The sequence below is a fragment of the Epinephelus lanceolatus genome, chromosome 20 (assembly GCF_041903045.1).
Source record: "Epinephelus lanceolatus isolate andai-2023 chromosome 20, ASM4190304v1, whole genome shotgun sequence".
NCBI lineage: Eukaryota > Metazoa > Chordata > Actinopteri > Perciformes > Serranidae > Epinephelus > Epinephelus lanceolatus.
In genome coordinates this window covers 24,227,547-24,248,970 of record NC_135753.1, presented here as the reverse complement: position 1 = coordinate 24,248,970, position 21,424 = coordinate 24,227,547, and the positions used below count along the sequence as shown (strand labels likewise).

At 40.3% G+C, this 21,424-nt stretch overlaps 2 protein-coding genes across 3 annotated transcripts in view; one reads left to right on the top strand and one right to left on the bottom strand.

Moving 5' to 3' along the window:
* The window catches only part of rttn (rotatin), a 38,833-nt gene extending 35,282 nt beyond the window's left edge, over positions 1-3,551 (bottom strand). For both annotated transcript variants that reach the window (XM_033639436.2, XM_033639438.2), the window contains exons 1-6: positions 3,264-3,551; positions 2,728-2,915; positions 1,154-1,343; positions 879-977; positions 635-725; positions 219-333 (exon numbers count right to left, since the gene is read on the bottom strand). In XM_033639436.2, coding sequence (XP_033495327.2) covers positions 219-333; positions 635-725; positions 879-977; positions 1,154-1,343; positions 2,728-2,915; positions 3,264-3,294 — 714 coding nt within the window. In that variant the 5' untranslated portion in view covers positions 3,295-3,551. The remainder of the gene's footprint in view (positions 1-218; positions 334-634; positions 726-878; positions 978-1,153; positions 1,344-2,727; positions 2,916-3,263) is intronic.
* A 7,286-nt stretch (positions 3,552-10,837) lies between these two features.
* Positions 10,838-15,430, top strand: socs6a (suppressor of cytokine signaling 6a). The gene is made up of 3 exons (XM_033638947.2): positions 10,838-11,195; positions 11,654-11,723; positions 12,903-15,430. Exon 3 carries the CDS (start codon positions 13,029-13,031, stop codon positions 14,637-14,639), a length of 1,611 nt encoding a protein of 536 aa, XP_033494838.1. The 5' UTR covers positions 10,838-11,195; positions 11,654-11,723; positions 12,903-13,028; the 3' UTR covers positions 14,640-15,430.
* The last annotated feature ends 5,994 nt before the right edge of the window (positions 15,431-21,424 follow it).

Below are 21,424 nucleotides of genomic sequence, written 5' to 3'. Positions count from 1 at the left end.
AATAATACAAAATGGCGGACATTCTAACATTACTGTTAGTGTGAGCCCAAACCTACGACCGTAAATAATGGGAACTGCAACCACTTATTCACACTGTGTTTGTGGTATAATTTTAGGTTTGATCTTTCTGCTCATATTTTTAAAATATTTCAGTATAGCTATGCATGAACATATGCACATTAACAATACTACTGTTACTGATAGAACATTTATGATACCTTTATAATACTGGGCCTTTGCAGGAAGATCTCAGCAGGAAAATCTTGCATAATGACATCACACAGAAGTTCACATGTGGTCCGCACCAAGTTGGGGTTGCTGCTCCTTAGAGAACTGTTTCAAAAGAATTAAAGAAGATATGTTTACTTACCATTTAATATTCAGTAATTTAACATCACTGCATGCTACTGAAGTTGAAAAAACACTGTGAAAAGAAAACAACTAAATTAAATCTATCATGCATCTTTTTCAAGCTCAAAAACTGTCAAGATCCAAAAGCTGGCACAGACTGCTTCTTCGTCTGGTTATCTTGTTCTCTGATAAATTGTTTTCTGTGTTGAATCATCATTTTGTTAATTAGCAATACATTTAGCTGGGCATAAATTATTTGTAAGACACATGTTTTGTCTCTCACCTCTCATTGGATGAAAGTATGTGTCTGTCTGTGTTTGTCAAAGTCAGCCATGGAAACACAGAAAACTTGAGGCATCTCACAGACTCGTGCACTGCACAACACAGAGGGATAACAAATGTCAAATGGGTAATTTATTAAAAAAATGTACTGTGTGCATTGGACAAAAGTATGAGTGAAATTCAAGATGAAAGATGAAACCCAGCACACTAAGAGATCTATGGGTGAGTATTTAAAGTACCAGTACCTGCTATTTTCTGAGGTGGTACATCTGTGTGGCTTGGTATGCTTTTGTGGAAAAAGCCCATTTTAGGAAATTGCTCTTCAGGTAGAACAACTGCAGGTGCTGAAGCAGAGACACAAGATTTAACAAAATGTTTGTTCATATACTGCTACTATTTCATAACAATGCACACCACCCTCTTTCACCTCTCTCTGACTCTTACACGAGATTATAAACATTTAGTACTTTGAGGAAGACACAATCAAAACAAACATTCATTTGGCTTCAACTTGCAACACCTGTTGGAGCTGTAGTACGCTGTCCATGCGAGTAGACCATTATATGACTAGGGAGTAGCTCAGGTAGCTGGAACAGCTGGTCCAGGGTTCCATCGATGACAGCTCGCAGTCTGGGCTCCACATTAGGAGACAGTTGAGTGAGGAAGTCCACCGCCCCAACGTCTCTCAGCATCTGGGCTGCACTAGGATGCTTTGGAAGACAAAATGCCAAAATACAGAAGCATGAAATGAAAAATTTATGCTTCAGTGTAATGTTTGGTGTAGAAGTGTTAAAACACTTAGCATGAGTGTTGCTACAAAGTGTCACTGGAGAAATCTCACTGCATTTATGCCCTTGCTAATATTTAAAGGTCCAGTGTGTGAGATTTAGCAGGCTTTAGTGGCATCTAGTGGTGGGGACTGCAAACTGCAACCAGCTGACACTTCTCCTGGTTAGAATTCCCTTAGTTTTCATTGTTCAGGAGGTTTTTACCAGGAGCCAAATTATTGTCAGAGGTCTCTTCCTCTCCAAAACAAACAAACCAGGTGATTAAAAAACGGTAAGAACACTGAATAAAGCAGTTTCACATTACAAGTCGGTGTTTTTCCTACGCTGTTCGGCTCGTTGCAGATTGGCCACTAGCCCACATCTACTAATGTGTGCTCCCCATTTTTCTCTGATAACTTAAGAGTTTCAGAGAAAAAAGGAGATTTTTAGCAAGAGCGGAATTATCTGCAGAGGTCTCTTCCTCTCCAAAACAAACTATGTGAGGTCTCATTAATTTACTTTATATCCATACTAAAAATATGCATATGGATAAAAGCCAAAAATGGCATGTGCCAAAAAATATCTACAATCAGGCTTCCACCTCACCATCTGCATCGCCAATTTCCTGTCTCCAAAATGTTTGTATGTGTGGGTCAAAGTTTCTCCCATCAAGTCTGTTTTGATAAATCACAACTTTTGCATGGAAAGTACGAAATGTGTATAAATGAGACCCCAGGTGATTTAAACCCACTGAATAAATCAGCTTCATGTAAAAAAGAATCTGTGTTTTCCCGACACTGCTCAGCACTACAGTGGCTGACATGAAAATGCGAATTGCCCTATCTAGAGCCAGCGTTTGGTTTGTCTGTTCTTGGCTACTGTAGGAACATGGGGGTGCAACATGGCTATCTCTGTGGATAAGGACCCACTCCCTATGTTGATATAAACAGCTCATTCTAAGGTAACAAAAACACTACTAGTCTCATTTTCAGGTGATTATACGATAAAGAAAACGCACTTATTATATTCCATTTCAGGCAATGTATCCTCCTTTCTCCTACACACTAGACCTTTAAGTACAATGTATATGTGTGAGGTGCCACAAAAAGGGATCACATTATATATTATTCAAAGGCAAATATTGACACTACTTAAATTGACTGGTTCAGGTATGCTTAGCCATGTTAAAGAAAGGCTGAAGCCAAAGCCAAAATTACATTTAAAGTTTATCAGTAGTTACATATAGACAGTATTCATCTCTCTACCCCTGTCCACCAGAGGACTCACCCAGTATTATTATCTACCATCTGATCAGAAATGTACCTACCTTTGACAAAGTTGAGAGCAACCCAAGAACTTCCTCCTGCATTGGCACCTCAGGGAAATTGAACCATTCAAGCAGATACACAAACAGCATCTTCTCTTGGACGATGTCAGAGACGGAGATCAGTGAATGGTCCAGCTTGCATATGATGCTCTTCAATGCTCGGACTCTTATCTCCGCCAAAGAGTGGCCTGGAGTTTACAGAAAACAACGTATTAAAACGAGTACAGACATTATATATAGAGAGAGTTAGCAACGATGCGTTTTTAGCTAGTTAACAGCTAGCTAACTTTGGGTGGACGTTCAGAAAAGTTTTAGACTTAAGTTACGAAGCTAACGTTAGCGTTAACAATAATTACAACTCTTCATACAAAAGTTATAGTTACAGATAAAAGAAGTACACATAGAGAGGGTTTCTATTGTTAGCTAACGTTAGCAAGCAAGCAGTTAACATTAGGTAAGTGGGTTTAAACATCACTTCAGGTAGAGTCAGCCCCCTAAGCTAAGTTTGCTTAGCTAATAAGTTAGCCTAACGTTACCTATTTTCTTTATAAGTTGCGATAACTCCATGTTCAGTATATTGCGTCCCCCTGTGTAAAAAACACGTATAAAAGCTTCATCAATATCCGAGGCTTGTCAGTTATAGTTTACTCTGCAGTTGTTCGCAGGTGTCATGTCAACAACGTCTGTTTTCAACAAACGCGCCAGCGTCAGTCCACTTCCTGTAGAGGACCAGGGTGCGTTCAAGAGGTTCAACTTGTGTAGGACAAACAAAAATCTAAGTATTGAAGTCCGGCTGTGAAGTGAACATAGAGAAGTTTTGTGTTTGGGAAGTATTGAGCATACGACTGGATAAATAAGACTTAGATTATACTGCACGAGAAGTGTGAAAGTTTGTAAACGGATGTTATGATATAGATTTGCTGTTATTCTACGTGGTCCCAAATTAGTCATCAAATCTATATAATTCCTGTTTTCCCTGAAGGCATGTGAAGTACTCCCACTAAACAAGTAAATCCATTAGCCCAAGTTTTTATTTCTTTCTTTTACAGTTTCAAAATAGCAAAAAAGGGCCTGAAGGAAAAGTGTGGGCACCCTGCATGGTCAGTACTTAGTAGCATCCCCCTTGTCAAGTATCACAGCTTCTGAACACTTTTTGTATGCAGGTATGAGTCTGCCCGTCCTTGTTTGGGGGATTTTCACCCATTCTTCCTGCAAAAAGCTTCTAGTTCTGTGAGATTCTTGGGCCGTCTTGTATGCACTGCTCCTCTGAGATCTATCCACAGATTTGAGATGATGTTTAGGTTGTAGGACTGTGAGGGCTTCGGCAAAACCTTCAGCTTCAGGTAGTCCATTGTGGATTTCAAGGTGTGTTTAGGATCATTGTCCTGTTGTAGAAGCCATCCTCTCTTCATTTTCAGCATTTTTTTTTATACAGATGGTGTGATGTTTGCTTCCAGAATTAGCAGGAATCACTGGAATTGTTTCCCGTGCCACTGACTGCAACACAACCCCAAGGCATGATCAATCCACCCCTGTGTTAAACAGATGGACAGGTTTTCACTTCATGAACTTGTGCACCCTTTTTTCTCCAAACATACCTTTGCTCATTGGATCCGAAATGTTTGATTTTACTTCATCAGTCCACAGGACTTGTTTAGATGTTACTTTGCAAACGCCTGATGCTGAATTTTTTGGCGAGAACACAGGAAAGGTTCTCTTCTGATGACTCTTCCATGAAGGTCATATTTGCACAGTAGAACAGTGCACCACCACTCCAGAGTCTGGTAAATCTTCCTGCAGGTCTTTTGCAATCGAGCGATGGTTTTGATTTGCCTTTCTTAGAATCCTATGAGCAGCTCTCTAAAAAAGTATTCTTGGTCTTCCAGATCTGAACTTATTGGGACAAGGTTGCAGGAGTCAGTGTATTTATAAAGCTTTGAAATTTGAATCACCTGGCCTTTCCTAATTAAGGTGTGAGACCCTGTTAAAAGATGTCTGAGAGCTCAAATATCTTGGGGTGCCCAAACTTTACATGGTGCTGCTTTCATTTTTTCACTGTAATATTATACAAAACAAACAAAAAAAATACACTGATCTTTAACTTCATGCCATTTGCAGATCAGTCCATCTTCTACTTACTTAACAACTCACAAATTTGACTGTTGATTGCGTCTACCATCTTTACTCCATCAACAATGACACTAACAGTCCAACGACTTAATATCTCTTTGGCGAGGACCCTTTACCATGAGCAGTACCTCACAACTGATCAGATAATGTCCCATGATCAGTGTTTGTGGCATGGCATGCCTGATGAGCCAATATGTGGCACGTCTCTCTCATCTCATCTTTTGAAATGTTATGCAAACACACTGAAGCAATTTTTCTTGCCAGGATCACAAGTGTTTCAAGACGTGTTTCAAAATCACTGACAGCTTCTTGCATTGCTTTAAATATTGAAAGAAGTTCTGACAGCAGCCACATTATCCTGTCATTAAATTAATCTTCTCAATCATGATGTTCTCAGAAATCAAAGTTGGTGTGCATCGCCTCTCAACACGAGTGCAAGCGTAAATTCTTTTCATACTCTGTGTGTAAGTTAATCCAATTGCACAAGATCTCAGACTCGAGATGTGATGTGGATATGATCAGCCGACAGGGTGATAATTAACAAACTTAGCAAATGATAATTTGCTATGATAATAATATAATGGCACAGCTTTTGAGAATTCCGGAGGGATTTAAGCCTGTAATTAATTTGGCTGCGTACTGTATATTCCACTGTCACCTAGAGGAGTTTGAGGGGAGAGAAGGAAAATGATAATTTGTGCTTTCATAATTCATGACTGTTTTACTTCAGCGATAATAGGTATATTTTACAGATAATATAATATTCTCCTTTAGATACCTCATATACTGTACATCATGTGTTGCTCTAGAGCATTGACTGCACACTGAGCCAGATATTCAAATCCAAGCTGCCTGGATGAATGAAAAATTATTGCACATCCTTTTAATTTTGTGCAAAATATTTAACATATTTGGAAACCTTTGCCCCTTGACCAGAATTTAAAAACAAACTTTTGTGGGTTGCAACAGAGCTTGTCCACACAGCATGAGTCATATTGATGGACCTGCCAAAGGGTCCATTGACCTGAAAGTTAAAATATGTATTCCAGTTTGCCTGAGCTCTGATACAGTATATAAGACTGAGTTTTTATGAGTGTTTTTGACATTCTGCAGTTGTACAATGAGAATACAGAGTGAGAGTTCTGACACCCAAACAGCTGAGGAGGTCTTCTTTGCCTGGTGGAAAAATACATCGCCCTAGGTCAGACTAGGAGGTCTCAATAGCTGTGGAGTCTGCTTCAAACGGTACATCACATCATGTCTGTTTGACAAGCACTGTGTGTTTTGGATCATTTGTTAGCACAGGCTGCAGACAGGAAACAAAACTTTACTTTAAATAAATGAAAACATGGCGCACTACGTCTCTCATGCCTTTTATTTTTGACCATCAGACATAAAGTATGCTTTTCCCTTAAGTCCTAAAAACTGCAACTATCTCTTTATTCATACACCTCGTACATTTGTGGTTCTCTAAATTATATAAGTATAAACATAGTATAGCTTCTGCTTTTCAAAAGCAACTTAAGGATCCATATCATTGTAAATCATTTGCAAAATCTGTCAATTATTTTACATCATGGCTGAATTATTCATATGCCAAAAAGCACCTCAGGCTCTCGACGAATGCAAGCCTGATCTGTGAGTGGAAACCATGCCAATTTAAATACTTTGAAGCCAGATTTACTCTTGAAGCATCACAGTCTCTGGAGTCTCACCATGGTTAAAGCTGATCATGAGTCATCATGTGCCTGACCACTTTGGCCAACCTGGACAGAAGTTATAAAGCTGAAGTAGTTTCATTTCATTGGAGATACACGGTAGTGACTGCATACTGTGTACAGCTGGAAAAGTAGTATAAATGTATAAAACATGGAGCAAAATGAAAAATACTGGGATGGGGAGGAGAGGTTGAATCTTATATTTCACAAACCTCTGCATTATTAATATATCTTTTGTACCCTTCCCTTGACAATATCTCAAAAATATAGTCCGTTGTTTTAACTTGTTTCACTATTAAAGATCTAGTGTGTGGGATTTAGCGGCATCTAGTGGTGAGGTTGCAGATGGCAGCCAACTAAAACTATTGTGGCCCACGCAGAATCGTCCTGTCCTGTCCTGTCAGGAGCCAGTGTTTGGTTTAGCCATTCTGGGCAACTGTAGAAGTAGATATGAACAGATCTAAGGTAACAAAAACACAGCAATTCTTAGTTACCCAGTTAAAATATAGTTACGCATATTAAATTCAATTTCTTTTCCAATATGTCCCCCTAAAGCCCAGACACTGGACCTTTAAAAACTAGAAAAACAAAAACAAAGTATAAACAATTTATGATGGTGTAATGTCATTTAAATCTCAATACACTAATGGACAGCTAAGTTTTACAATGCGTACATAAGAAGTGAAATTAGCTAATTTGAAATGTATGGCAAACGCAACAAAATTATGTATATTTCAGAATGAAGAGACGCTAAATTAAAGGCTATACTTGATTTATAATATTAGAATATTGGCCAACTTTCTGACACATTTCACATTTTAAAACTTGCAGACTAATGTGAAGGAAGGGACAACTAATGGGAGGAATAACATAATATTCATAAAAAATAGTCCATGCATTCCGTGCTTCTTATAATTGACCTATCTGCCCTATTAGCTGGCTGACTGCGGAGGGAAAAGCCATCAAACAGTAAATGAATTTTTGCTCTCTCACAAACTCTCCTGTCTTCCTCTAAAAAAAATAAAAAAACACACAACTCTGCCACTTTGCTGACACCCCTAATAATTTTCACACAGGCCCTTTTAGCACATTCAGGGACTTAAAAAGTGGCTGAAATAAATTTAAATGTGAGGAAGCTGAAGTAAACTAAGCCATGTACAGTAAATGTTTCACCAAGTGCTTCACACGGGCTGCTGGGCACAAGGATCGGTTGCTGCCCTTTTCAGTATTTCATGCATAAAACAAGGTCAAATCACCTAATTAATCATATCATTATTGTAGATGTCCAAAATTCAGCACCCCATATGGCGACGCAATACAAGGAGCTACTTCCAGAATTAGTAATGTGAAATCAAGGGTGATGTTATAACAGACCCAGAGAGCATAAGCAAGCACAGGCATTGTTTTAACCAGGCGCCATTTGGACCGAGCTCAAGTCTCTATAGCTGAGTCATTACATTACATGTGGATGCAGCTGGTGTAAAAGTAATTAATGCACTCTATCTGAAGACCTCTTTTACCTGAGGCAAAAAGTGATATGATGGACTGATTCAGCCAGGGGGCACTCATTGATTTTTGAATATTGCTGCAACAAAATGAGGAAAATTAATAAATGAATCCGCTGAAATGAATCTACTGAGACACCCAAAACAATGAGATACTGCGGACATCACCCCCACCATAAATGCTCAGACTGTATTTTTTAAGCAAACCCTTTCTATGTTATTCCACAGTCATCCCGAAACAGAACCCAAATGGTCCCACTGGCCCTGTCATTGTTTGACATGCCTGCTGTACCCGTCTTCCGCTCCGCTGCAAGTGTTGAGGATATGAGCGTGGGCACCTAGGGGCCCCCCGACAATCTCCCACCGGCAAAGGAGTCAAGTCAAAGGACTGAGTTGAAACAGAGGCAGGAACAGACATATTGTGCAAATAATTTATGGCTGATACAGCGTTCATTTGAAATTAAGATGAAATGCAAGGAGCTTCCCCACATGTGGAGGTATCTCATTAAACAGTGTGGCCTACTCCATGTCTACAATGTTCTGTCTTGGCTTCAGATTCAGTACTTTGAGTCATGCTTATGCATAAATTCAAATTCTCTTAGAAATATCGATCTTGAGAGAGAGAGAGAGGCCCTGTGTGCTCTGCAGTATTTGACAACATCATGCAGATATTCAGCTCCTATCAAACTATTAAGATTTAATTCATGTAAAATCTAAACAGCCTGCTATTAGCAACTATTTGATCTGTTTATCCCGTCTCGACAAAACAGTCTTGGGTTATGCCCACAGCTGAATACTTGTTTTTTCCTGTCTGGCAACAAATATCAACCAGACTAAAGTTTGTTTGTCAGGTCTAATTTAGCTCGTAGAAACATCGCATCCTTGCCTCCCTGTGTCCTTGGTGCTATATCTAAAAGCTGCCAGCCCTCCTTTCCTCCCCCTACGCCAGCCCTCCCCTCCTGTGCCAACACATCAAGTGAAGGCAGCCTGATCAACCCTAATAGGGCCTGGTAATTAGAGTCTTTGCATAGAGCCTGTCTGCACACAGCTAGCCTAAGCAGGTTGGGGAAGGACTGCCATACACTTGACAGTGTGGAAAAACAATGTAATGTTCAGTATATGGACCAAATTAGCCTGGCAGTGGTAAACACAATCTACTTTAGAACAATACTGACACTAATTAGGCAACCAATGTATCATTTCAGAGTTCAAGTTTTAGTTGCTGTATCAAACACTTGAAAAATACTTGGAGAGCCAACTTGATGTTTCTGGAATACAAATTAGAGAGACCTTCCTGCATAAAGGCTACGCACAGCCGGCTTCAGGGGGAGAAGTGTAGCGGTTGATATTTCTACAGTTATCTGATATGGTGGAGAATAAAAATCCTGATTACTGCACTGGGAGGAAGTTTAATCCTGTGTTCAAACTGTGGGGTGTAAATAGCAAGCAAACAAGCAGGAAACAAATACAAATAAATAATGTTTCAGTCATTAACTTTAATCCTAACGTACTTTTGAGCATTTTTATAAGTAGCTGCTATACACACACACATTGCCACTGCAAGATAATAGACTGCGATACATAAGTTGATTGAAATCTATTAATTCAGTGTCGCGTTTTTCTACAAAAAAAAACATGACGCAACAATTTAGATGGAAAATGAGTGATTTAGGACAAGTAAAAATAAATGCATTAGGCATGCTTCCCATGTAAGACTAAACCTAAACTCCAAATAACTTTTAAAACCACTGTCTTTGGGAGTGCAGCAGCACCTTAATAATAATAATCTTAGGTCATCAAATTAAGTTATCAGTACAGTTCACTGTATGTCTCTACTAGCATGAGTTAACTGCAACTTTCTGCAGCAACTACTCCCTGTTCCAAATTTAGCTTTTTCTCTTCTTCACTCTTTTTTTTCTTATCTCTGTGGTGCAACACATTAATTTCCATAAAAGCGTGTTCCCCACGCATCCTCCAGCTGCATCAGGTGCCTCTTTGCTCAAGCACACAGGACTTCCAAGGCAAAAGAAAGGACCATGCTGCTAATTTGCATCCTTTAATTGTGCAAACATGTGTCAACACCACTACTTTAGATTTCTGAATTTCCCTTTGGCATGACTGTGTGAATTTTTATGCAGTGGTATTCAGTACATCTTTACATCCTCTGGAGAAAGACAATTACTGTAATAGTGTCTTATTTATTTCTTGAGTCAGTATCTTTTATATGGTTCACAGAACATGCATGGCTTCTGCAACACCTTGCTCCATGCCTGGGAGCTGCCCTGCATAACCTCTTCCTTCCGCTTTGGGCAACTGAGCAACCACATTGTTGTAAAATAGCATTAAGTGGTGGGTTATTTAGAGAAGTGTGTGTCGCTTCAAAGCCCCAAAATATTGTGCTTTAGATGATTTGATTGCAATTCTTTTAATTTATTAAGCAAAAACATAAAGTTGCATGAGAAAGCAATGCGCATATTAGGTGTGTTGTTTAGTTATAATACCCATGTTTCTTTTTTTTCAGGGAACAGATGAAACTCCATTTATTTGTCTGTTGTGTTGCATGTGAAATAATGTGCACAGTAGGTCAGTTGTTTTTTAAATGCTGGTTTTAATTATATGTTACATTTTTTTTCTTAATTTCTTTATTTAAAATATGCACATGATGTCCAAGTGTCTGCCTGTGCCTCTGGGATGTGAAAACTTGCTGTGGCTGCCGTGTGCGTCTCATCCGCTGCATCTGAATCTGCTCCCACAATTCAACAGGCAACAAAGGAAGAAAGGAAGAGGCCGTGAGCTACAAAGTGTTAGCCAGCCTACACAGAGAGAGTCACCTTATTGTGTCATTCCGGTCGGAAATATAAACCCGCACGTTTAGGGAACAACCAAACTCGGCCACATAAACGCGTTGTAGTTTCGTTTGGGAGCGGAGGCTGACTGGAGGGAAGGTAACGGTGGTGTTTTCGGCAGCAAACGTTAACAAAGCTAGCTGATTGACTTAGGGAGCAAGCTAACATTAGCTAAGCTAACATTAGCTAACAGTCGTGAAGGAGCAGCGTGTTGGACAAGACAACACCTCTGGGTTATTTTACAAAGTAGGACACACAGGAGTGACCGGGTAAGAGACAATTTAATGTGCATATTTTTTTAAATTTTAAATATACACAGCTGACTTATTTAGTTAAAAGTAGGCATGCTAACAAACTAGTTCACTGATTGTTAGCTATTTGATGCTAGCATAGCCGATATCTGTGAAATTGGCAAGCTAGCTCGGCTAACCTGATTTTGTTTCTTGGTTTTAATATTTTAAATGTATTATTAAATGGTATTTGTAGCAGACAGTGACAGAATATTCACTTTAAAGTCGCAAAATAACCAGCGTAGCTAAGCTAAAGGCATGTGTTGTGTCCGTAGGCCCTGCCAGGTCAGGACAACCCTTGCTAACGCAGACTTTATTTATACGCACCGCTTGTGTCAAGTGATTGTGTAGTTATGTGTTTTCTGTTATATCCTGGCAAAGTCAAGTGTTAATCATCATATACAACTTTTCAAATGACCTGGCTTTGTTTTTCACAGCATCAAATGAAAGGTGGTGGAAGTGGAACTTGACCCATCCAACTGAGTCACCATTTTCCTGCACATAATGGTGAGTAATCAGATTGCAGCTGCCTTGATTATCAAGCAGCTTTATTTAGGTGCTCTCAGTGGCACATGTCTCTAGATAGGGGTTTAATCTTGCTTTGCCAGGGCTGTCATGGCTTCTTATTTTTGTTTTGGACAGATAGCAAGGCAATGATCTTAATCCATTTCAGTAAATCAGTATCATAAACCAGTGTGATCAGTGAGTATGTGGACAGAGAGGTGCATTTTCTATTGTTTGGCACAACAGCCTGAAAATGAAATACCAACTGTGAGGTATGAATGCTTGCTTGGCTGTTTGTAGGTGTTCACATCTATATTGTAGGAGCAGTGTAGGAACTCAAGCCCTTATGGTATGGTCTGTAGTAAACAATGCTGCAGGGCAGTGATCCTAAACACCCAGACAACACAACCAATACATTTTAAGGGCAAAATCGTGGCATGAGCACAAACCCAGCAGAGCATGACTTGGGAAAATACCAGGCATCTTTTAATGTCTGTGAATCGTAGACTTTAAGCAGACAATGAAACAAAGGATTTGCATCCAGTTATTAAAATAATTTAGTGTATGTATCTGTGATTTGACTGATTTAATTTAGCCCCATTAAAGTGGCAAACGACATACAGAAGGGCCTCAATTTGTACACAGCTCACCCAGTGTGGATATAAATACACATTACATCAAACTTATACGTCAGCACTTGTAGTATAGTAGTCATTATTGTATTTCTAATCCATTGTACTGGGAGGACAGAGTGTACAGCTGAAGCAATAACTAGGTCAACAGAAAAATAATGAAGTTTGGTAATTGAGAAATCACTTTCGTCATTTCTCAAGCAAAAGTAAACATTTTCAGGTTCCTGTTTCTCAGCTGGAAGGATCTGCTGCTTCATTTTGTCTTTTTTGATGATGAAATGAATGTCTCAGTTTTTGACTGTTGGTCAGAGAAACAAGACATTTCATAACATTACACTGTGCTGCAGGAAATCTTAAGTTGCTCTTTTGTTGTACTGTTGTTAAATGAAGTCCTTACAGTGTGCTGTGATACTGTCTGAATTTTGCACAATGTTCTAAGAGGGAATAAGTCAGTGACATGAACAGAATGTACACTTCTCTGGATGTATTTTTAGGACTAAACATAGTTCTAATATAATATCTATAATCTTGTGTGTTTTTCTGTCTGCAGGGTTTGATGGCTCCACTGTATGCATGACTTGTTTCGTGCAGCCTGATGGGAGGACACTGTGGATAGTACTTTCATCAGGATACCAGGAGAGCCAACCCATGCCCCCACTTTGGAGGGCCTGTCAGAATGAAGAAGATAAGCCTTAAGACCATCCGCAAGTCCCTCAGCATAAAGGGCAAAGAGGAGGGTGACTTTGTCATGCTCCAGCAGCCCTCGGTGACTACAGAGTTTTCCAAGGAAGAGTCACTTTTTGGGGGCTGCTACACCAAAGAGCTTTCTGGCTGTGACCTTGGTGGTGAAGAGGACAAAGGAGGCCAGAATAAGGGCCGCTCAAAGAGTGAGAGCCTGATGGGATCGCTAAAGAGGAGACTGTCTGCCAAGCAGAAGGCGAAAGTGAAAGGCAGTTCCTCCGCCATAGGCTCAGTGGATGATGACGACACCTTCTCATCCTCTTCTGTGCCCATCAGCTTCAATGAGGTGAAAGCCCAGAGACCCCTTAGATCTGCGTCTCTGCGGAGCCACCATTATAGCCCCTCGCCATGGCCTCTGCGGTCAGTAAACTCCGACGAGGCGTGTATCAAGATGGAGGTAAAAGTAAAGGCCATGGTTCACTCTCCCAGCCCAAGTCCCAACTTAAACGGTGTCCGTAAAGAATTTCATGATTTTCAAATGGAAGGGCTCTTTCAGGACCAAGCAGAATCCTTAAAGAATCTCCAGCAGCCACAAAACGGGGAGCTGCATCTAAATATTGATGACAATGACGTGCCTGTGGTGCTGGGATTGACTCCCCAGGACTACATCCAGTACACAATGCCTTTAGATGAGGGAATGTATCCAGAAGGGTCCCACTCATTCTGCCTGGACAGCTCCTCTCCTATGGAGGTGGTGACTGAGGCAGACAGTCAGTCCCTCCACACAGACCAGGGTCAGGAGGAACATGAACTGGTTAGTGGGATGCCTCCGGATCTCTTTATGGAAACCTCAGTTAATAGTCTTCTCATCGGTTCCGCTGGTGTGATGCTCCAAAGCTCTAGAGTAGAGGTCCAGCCTCCCCTCTCTCCACTCCTGCCGCCCATGATAAGTAACGGACATATTCCAAGGACTTTTTCAGGGTTCAGCTCGTCAGACAGCCAGGTAGCCGAGAGGGTAAGACACCACCTCAACTTTGACCCGAATTCAGCTCCGGGGGTCAGTCGGGTGTACGACTCAGTCCAGAGCAGCGGGCCCATGGTCGTCACCAGTCTGACAGAGGAGCTGAAGAAGCTGGCGAGGCAGGGCTGGTACTGGGGCCCCATCACACGCTGGGAGGCAGAGGAAAAGCTGGTCAACTTGGCTGATGGTTCATTCCTGGTCAGAGACAGCTCGGACGACAGGTACCTGCTCAGCCTGAGTTTCAGGTCACAGGGCAAAACCCTCCACACCCGCATCGAGCACTCCAATGGACGCTTCAGCTTCTATGAGCAGCCCGATGTGGAGGGACACACGTCCATCGTCGACTTAATCGAACACTCTATTAAAGACTCAGAGAACGGAGCTTTTTGCTATTCCAGGTCTCGCTTACCAGGGTCTGCAACCTACCCTGTCAGACTAACCAACCCAGTATCTCGGTTTATGCAAGTGCGCTCCCTGCAGTATCTTTGTCGCTTTGTCATTAGACAATACACGAGGATAGACCTGATCCAGAAACTGCCCTTACCTAACAAGATGAAAGATTATCTGCAGGAGAAGCACTACTGAGGACACAGAGATAGGACAGTGGTAGCAATTTGCACTTTTGTGTTCAGTTAAGAGATTTAAACAAGGTTTACAGACAACCACAGTTTTGAGATGATTGCTTCTGGTGGCTCTTGATTTGTGTCCAGGTGACTTCGTCACCGTTCAGTCCTCCATTCCACTGTTCTGGGTTTTTCTGCTCATTTAGGAGGCTCTTCTTCCAGAAACAGTCCAGCACATAATCTATTGCAAAAATGTAGAAGAGGTATACAGCCAGGTTGTCTTAGTTGCATGCATTAAGTGCAGACGTTAGACGTGCATTGGGATGTACTGTATGGTTAAGTGTAACATCCAGCTGTTCAAGTAGGTCAGATTCTTAAAACTTTGCCGTGTGAGTTGAAGTTGGGCCTGTAGGAATGAAGAAATTCCACTTTGAATTTGAAGAAGAAAAAAAAAGAAAAAAGAATTATCACTAAATTGTACATTTTGAAGATGTAAAAGTATTATTATAATGAAGTTCTTAAATCACATGTTAACCTGTCTGCAGACTGAGCAGTTTTGATCATCTTTTGCATTTTAGTACTCGTCAGACAGTGCATTGTTAAAATATTTTCAGTATGACCAAACTGAGAGGTAGAATATTCTGCATCCATACTATAGACCAATTTGGAGTGGACGTCACAGTTACGTCACAGGTGTTGCGTGAGCATCGTGGTGGCAGAAAAGCAGTTGAAACCAGAGAGAAACAGTTTAAACACTCAGAATAAGAATGTCTTGTGCTGTTGGATGTCAGAAGAGCAATACAAAAAAAAGAACCTTAATTTTTATAGAAAACTGTCGCCAGGGACGCCGTTTGATGCTAAATGGCTAAGACCTTTTATAATTGCTAGAATTTGATGTTAACAAAAAATGAACATAATATTCACATATGCAATTCATAGAGTCCTGCAGTTACAGCACGGAAATATATTTAGGTTTATATTTACGTGCATCTAGTGGCAACAGTATTTACATCTTTCTAAATTGCATTAAACAATGAACAGAAGTTAATACTAACCGAACCGTGAATTACAGCTTGCTGTCAGTATATAGTTGTTTGATTTGTTTGCTAGGCAGCACGCCTGTCCGTATTAAACAAAAATCATGTGACAATTCTATTTAACATCTTGGACGTGACCACAGAGTACAAAACTATATGCATTGAGAGATGAGTTATTCCTTTGTATAGACTCTGGTTTTTTCCACAAGATACATGAAGATGTCCGACCACTGTAACTTTGTCCGTTGAGTTGGACCTTTGACCCAGTGACCTGACAGTCAGGAAACTTTACTCCATTGCTCAGGGCTAGTTTGTTGGTGCAAGACCACAGAAACATACATTATGATCTCCGTGTAGTATAAAGTAAAGTTTTATTTCCAGTTAATTACAATCTCAATATTCAGGCTGCTGGATGCTAAGTAGAGGAGTGTGCGTTTGGCTTATATGAACTGAATTACTGATGTGGTGAAAGGTAATTAATAATCGTAAGGAATTGTAAAAACTCAAATTTGTTAAGCATGCATTTGTCTTATTGTCCTTGGCTAATATTTGTGGAAATGTTTCCATAGAATATGATTTAATGTGGAAGTAACTACAGACAGCGTTTCAACTAGTAAGCTAATGCTGTCTGATTTTCCTGAGGAATATAGCAACTTTAATCACTCCTCATTTTTGGAAAGGATCCCACAAGAAAATGTGTTCCTTGTTTTGATTATCAAACAGACAATGGATTATAGAGCTTTGTTTCTAGCTGTCAGCAATTAACCATACATACATCTATTAATCATGGACAGTAAGTCAAATCCATGATTGACAAACATGAGTTTTTACAAGTCCTTATTTTGATGAAATATCTTTGACCATGTAAATAATTCAGTTCATGTAAGCCTAACTCACACTCCTGTACTGAGCATCCAGCAGTGATAACAGCCTAAATATGGAGATTCTAATTAACTGGAGACAAAACTTTATTTTTCTGCTACACATAGATCATAAACCCATGGACATAAAAACGGCCCATTGCAATCAATTGAGAAATATAAATGTTACAGTCCTTGATGCGTTTTATTTGGCGCGATCACTGACACCACTACTGTCCCTTTCTGCCACCACATCGTCTCTGCCCACAAAATGCTCATTGCTGTTTACGAACGCTAAAAGGGTCTGTGCAAATAGTCAAGCATCAAGACTTCATCGTATAGCAAGTGATGACCTATGATTTCATGTTAACCAGATTTTTGCTAATTTACAAACTAAACAAGTCACCCAGTGGATGCAGTTTTCTTCCTCAGGTATCATCATCATATCACGTGACAGCTGACACACTACAGATGCCTTTGTGCTTCACTATGCTTTGACTAGTGCAGGTTTCATCATTTATGGATACGGATGCGCGTCAGTCAAACAAAAGCTCTAACACTAATAACCACAGCATCGCATCACTAACAGATTTTATAAAATCAGCCAGAGTCACAAGGGTTAACCCGGTCCACTGCATAAACAACATTTAATTGCAAAAGATGTCCAAAATGTGCCAGTCTGTGAGAAGCTCTAAACTGTTTTGTCACTGAGAGAAGTAACTTTAAATAGTGTGGCTGCATGTAGCCATTATATAATGTGCGAGCCTGAAGGTACTGACTATGCTGGATTTTAAACATGCTGTTTGTAGAAACAGCATCGAGTTGATGTATAAACCTTTTCGAAGTATGTAAGCATTAAATTGAAATCTTTGTGCATTAGGAATGTTACAAAAACTGCACCGCAGCTCAGCCCTAACAACTGTGTCACTATCTGTAACGCTTGTATCTGCATGTAGTAAAGGCTTTACAGCGGTCAATTAAGGGCACTGTAGAGTTACACTAAATGAGAGAGGATGTCACGGTGTGATGGCGAAAGAGCTTGGCTGTGTTGTTTAAGCGCAATGCTCTGAGTAAAAGGCTGTTTAATGCACAATTGCATTCACCTTAGGCTGTTTATTAGTAGAGCAAATTGCCCTCAGTTAACCCACAACTGATAAACACACCTCCTAGTCAATTGACCTGAATCTGTACGTAGCGATGGCTGGTTCTTAGTCTCTTAACGCCGGCAACGAGCTGGACCCAGATCAAAAGAATGCCAGAAATGGTGCGAGCTTAGGTTGAGGGATTTGGGAAAGCCAGAGTTAAGTCCTCCTCGCCATCTTGGAGCGATGCCAGGGTTTCAGCGTACGACAAAAGTTCCATCACAGCTGCATGGCATCATTAGTGTCATTTGGGTTTCAAGGACATTTAGAAAAAAAAAAGAAGAAGAAGCATAGAGATTTCGCCATTGCTTATTCACATTGTCCCCACGGAGCTGCACTACCCCACAGATTGTCTCTACTTGGCTGTTTGTGCCAGAGTAAAGGGAAGAGCACACAGTATGCTACGCAAGTGCTTTATATGGATACTTTGACAGGGAATTGTGTTTTCACATTATGAATGAGCATCTTTTTTGACATCCGTGTCCTTAAAAGTATTTGGAAAATGGTCCCTCGGACAACTTCGGTAGGTCGTTAGCGCATAGTTCTAGTTTTAGTTAGCCGGGAAATGTCAGTGTCTGAGGAAGTTAACCATGAAATCTAGCACAGCGGAAATTAGATAGGAACTCTGAATGGTGTTGCATGTTTAAAGACTTAGCATTTTAAAGCTTTGAGTTGTATAGGAATGAAGGATCTAGGCTGTGTGTGTTTGGCTGTGTAGAGGGATGTTTTTTCTGTCACAAACATTGGCTGGACATTCTGTGTACAAGAAAATGTATTTTTTCTTTTTTCGAATCCTCGTGTGAGTTTGTTTTGTGACATTTGCCATCTGGGGGACGGGGCTGTACAAAAAGGAATGTACGCTTGTTTGAGGTATCCGTGTTATCTGCCTGCAGACCAGTTTCAGAAAGCATGAGAATCATAAAGAAAAAGAAACGACATTGTCACATTTTTTGCACTTGAATATTCTCCATTGACATGCTTGGATCCTCTCCTGCCTGGAGTTTCCCTTCAGATGGCGTTTGTTTTTTGTTTGTTTTTTTTAAAGTCACACATTTGTCTTTACGTGTTCATATAACTGTTTAGATTGAAACGAGATTTTGTTTTTTGTCATACGTGTGGGATACAAAGGGTAAGGCACCAGCATCATATCAAAGCCTGCTAATGCTCATGGGCTGTCAAGAAAAATGGGATCATGGCAAGAACGTGGATGTAAATTTGACTTTTTTTTCCTCCGGGTGTGTGTGTGTATGTGTTTCAGTTGAAATGTGAAAGTAAAATGTTAGTCTTTTAAAAACTGTTATTTTAATGGTATTTCCATTTTAATTTTGTCATCAGATTTCGACGAGCAGGAACCGGGTTCCCACGGTTTCGCTGCTGTGACTTTTTAAAATACGTATTTAGTTTATTATTAAGCATTATTGCCTTCAATGTTTGATTCCAGAGGTTGATGCTTGTTCGGACTGCTGAAGCATTATGATTAATAACAGCTGTTTAGCACTTAACAAGCTCCCGACGATTTTTTTTGTGCATCTCCGTGAGTGAAGGTGATTGTTTACAACGCTATGTTTCAGAACGCCCCTCCCCTCCCCTCCCCCTTTTTTTTTTTTTTTTTAAATTTTTGTTTTGTTCACCCTCTCTCACATGAACATCTTGGTACAATTTTAAAAACTCATTTATTTCATTTTAATGTGTTATACACATTTGTGCTGCTTATGGATATGATTGCCTTTCTTGTATTTAACAACGGGGGGAAATAGAATGTCACCAATGTAGATGTATGTACACATAATGACTTTGGTTATCATCTTGGGAGAGCAAAGCAGATTTGCAATTTGTTAACAACCGTAGTCAGTTAAAAGAGCATTAGTAGCGATTAGTAAACCCTCTGTAGAGTTACCAGTTCACTCCAGTTTACATTGGTTGTCAACTTTCCAAAGTAGATGGTCTTTTTGTATTTTTCTTTTGGAAAAAAAATCAACAGTGATTTATTGCACACTTTGGATACAGTTCAAGAGTTTTTTGTATCTGCCAATTATAAATTATAAATAAAACTATATTCTAAAAAATGTGTGTGTGTGTGTGTGTGTGTGTTGTCATGAAAGGAGCATTGCTGTCATCAGATTAAGCATTAATGCATACAGAGTTCGGATGGTGCCAAAGTTTGGAGCCAGTGATGCGCTCCACAAGAGCCTGATCATGCTTGCAGCTCTGTTAATAGATAAAATCATGGAGGTCTCAATGAGTTTCTCTCCACAGTGGGTACAAATTGGCAGCTAATCCCAGAGCTCCCGGTTGCCTAATTTACAAAGACAATCCAGGCGGTCTTTAAATACAACCGAGCGAAGCGAAGACTCTGGGGAAAGATTAGCAGCACTGCTACCATCGCCGCTTTAACTTCACTTTAAGTCGACTCTGGAGAAACAGAGTGAGCTCCTGCTTTGTAGACGGGGGGAGGAGAAGATGTGGGGAGGGGGGTAATGGTGTCAGGTTTGGACTTGGATCTGCTGAAACACGGTCTGCATGACGATGAGGAGGTAGGCTTTGTTAACTACTGTGTCTGACAGGCCTCTCCAGGCATCTGAGGTGAAGATACACAAGTGTTTACTCTCTCTGCCCGGTTCGGGATGATTTATTCATGGCACACACTGGTGGTCGCATGTCATATGGAGATGCCTCCGTTATAAAAGGACTCATCTCTGCCTTGCACTGTTAGGTTTTTTTTTTTAATTTGCCGCTTTTCAAACTGTTTATACTCTGAATTTAGTGGGAGAGTGAGATTTTTACTTTTGCTTGGAAAGTGCAACTTGTCATGACGTGACACGGCATCTCAGCAGGTTTGAATTTGCAAACATTGTGATATGCAGCCTGCTCACTTTGCCACCCTGTACCCGGGATGTTGCCTACTTAACGCCGAGTGCTTCTCTTGTCTTTGAAGGGAAGCTTTCAGGTGACAAAATGTCAAATCTGTTGCTGTTTCAGCAAACATTAAAATGATACAAGTAAAAAAAGTCTTGACAAAATCAACAGAAATTTCAGCATATTTTGTTCCCTCGGTTAAAGTCTTATTTGCAATTCATATGCAAAAACTGCAACATGCACAGTTTGGCCTGGTATACAGTAACCTGGGCCTGAGGAGAGATGCTGGATGAGATTCCCTTGCTAATTGTCATGTACATAAATGTTCTATACAGAGGTATATACACAGGGTCTCATGTCAGCGTGTTCTAGGTATAGTGTCATTTTCAGCCCAGTTACCAGAATAAAAGGTCGACATTGTACGTCTATGCAACGCACATTTGAATGTTTCATACTAATCATATCAACATATCTTAAGTTACGTAGTTAAGATTACATGTGTAAAAGCTGAGTTCCTCATTAGGAGGACAAAGGGATGGTGGATGATGTGACATCTAGGCGAGACAGCTGCCAAACACCAGACAGCAGCAGACCTCTGTTTGAGACCAGCAGTCATCAAAAGTGGGTCGTTTTTAATGAGAGTTTGGGACATTTCCAGCTGTTCGTTGCTACAAAAGCGAGTATTTCAAGGCAAAACAGTTTTCCTTACCTTAACTAAATGGGATTTGAGCATAATTCTAAACACGTCTACCACAAGGTGGAAAGGTTTGAACATATCAGCAACATAAACATGCAAATGCAACATATCCATGGTTTGCAGAAAGTTACAATGCCATTATTAATTCTGGTGATTGGGTTGCAGCCAATTTGATTACGGAAAGTGCACCAAAGTAGAGTAGAGATTTAGGAGAC

Coding starts and splice junctions, on each gene's coding strand:
- socs6a (XM_033638947.2), top strand. CDS start 13,029: ATGAAGAAGATAAGCCTTAAGACCATCCGCAAGTCCCTCAGCATAAAG.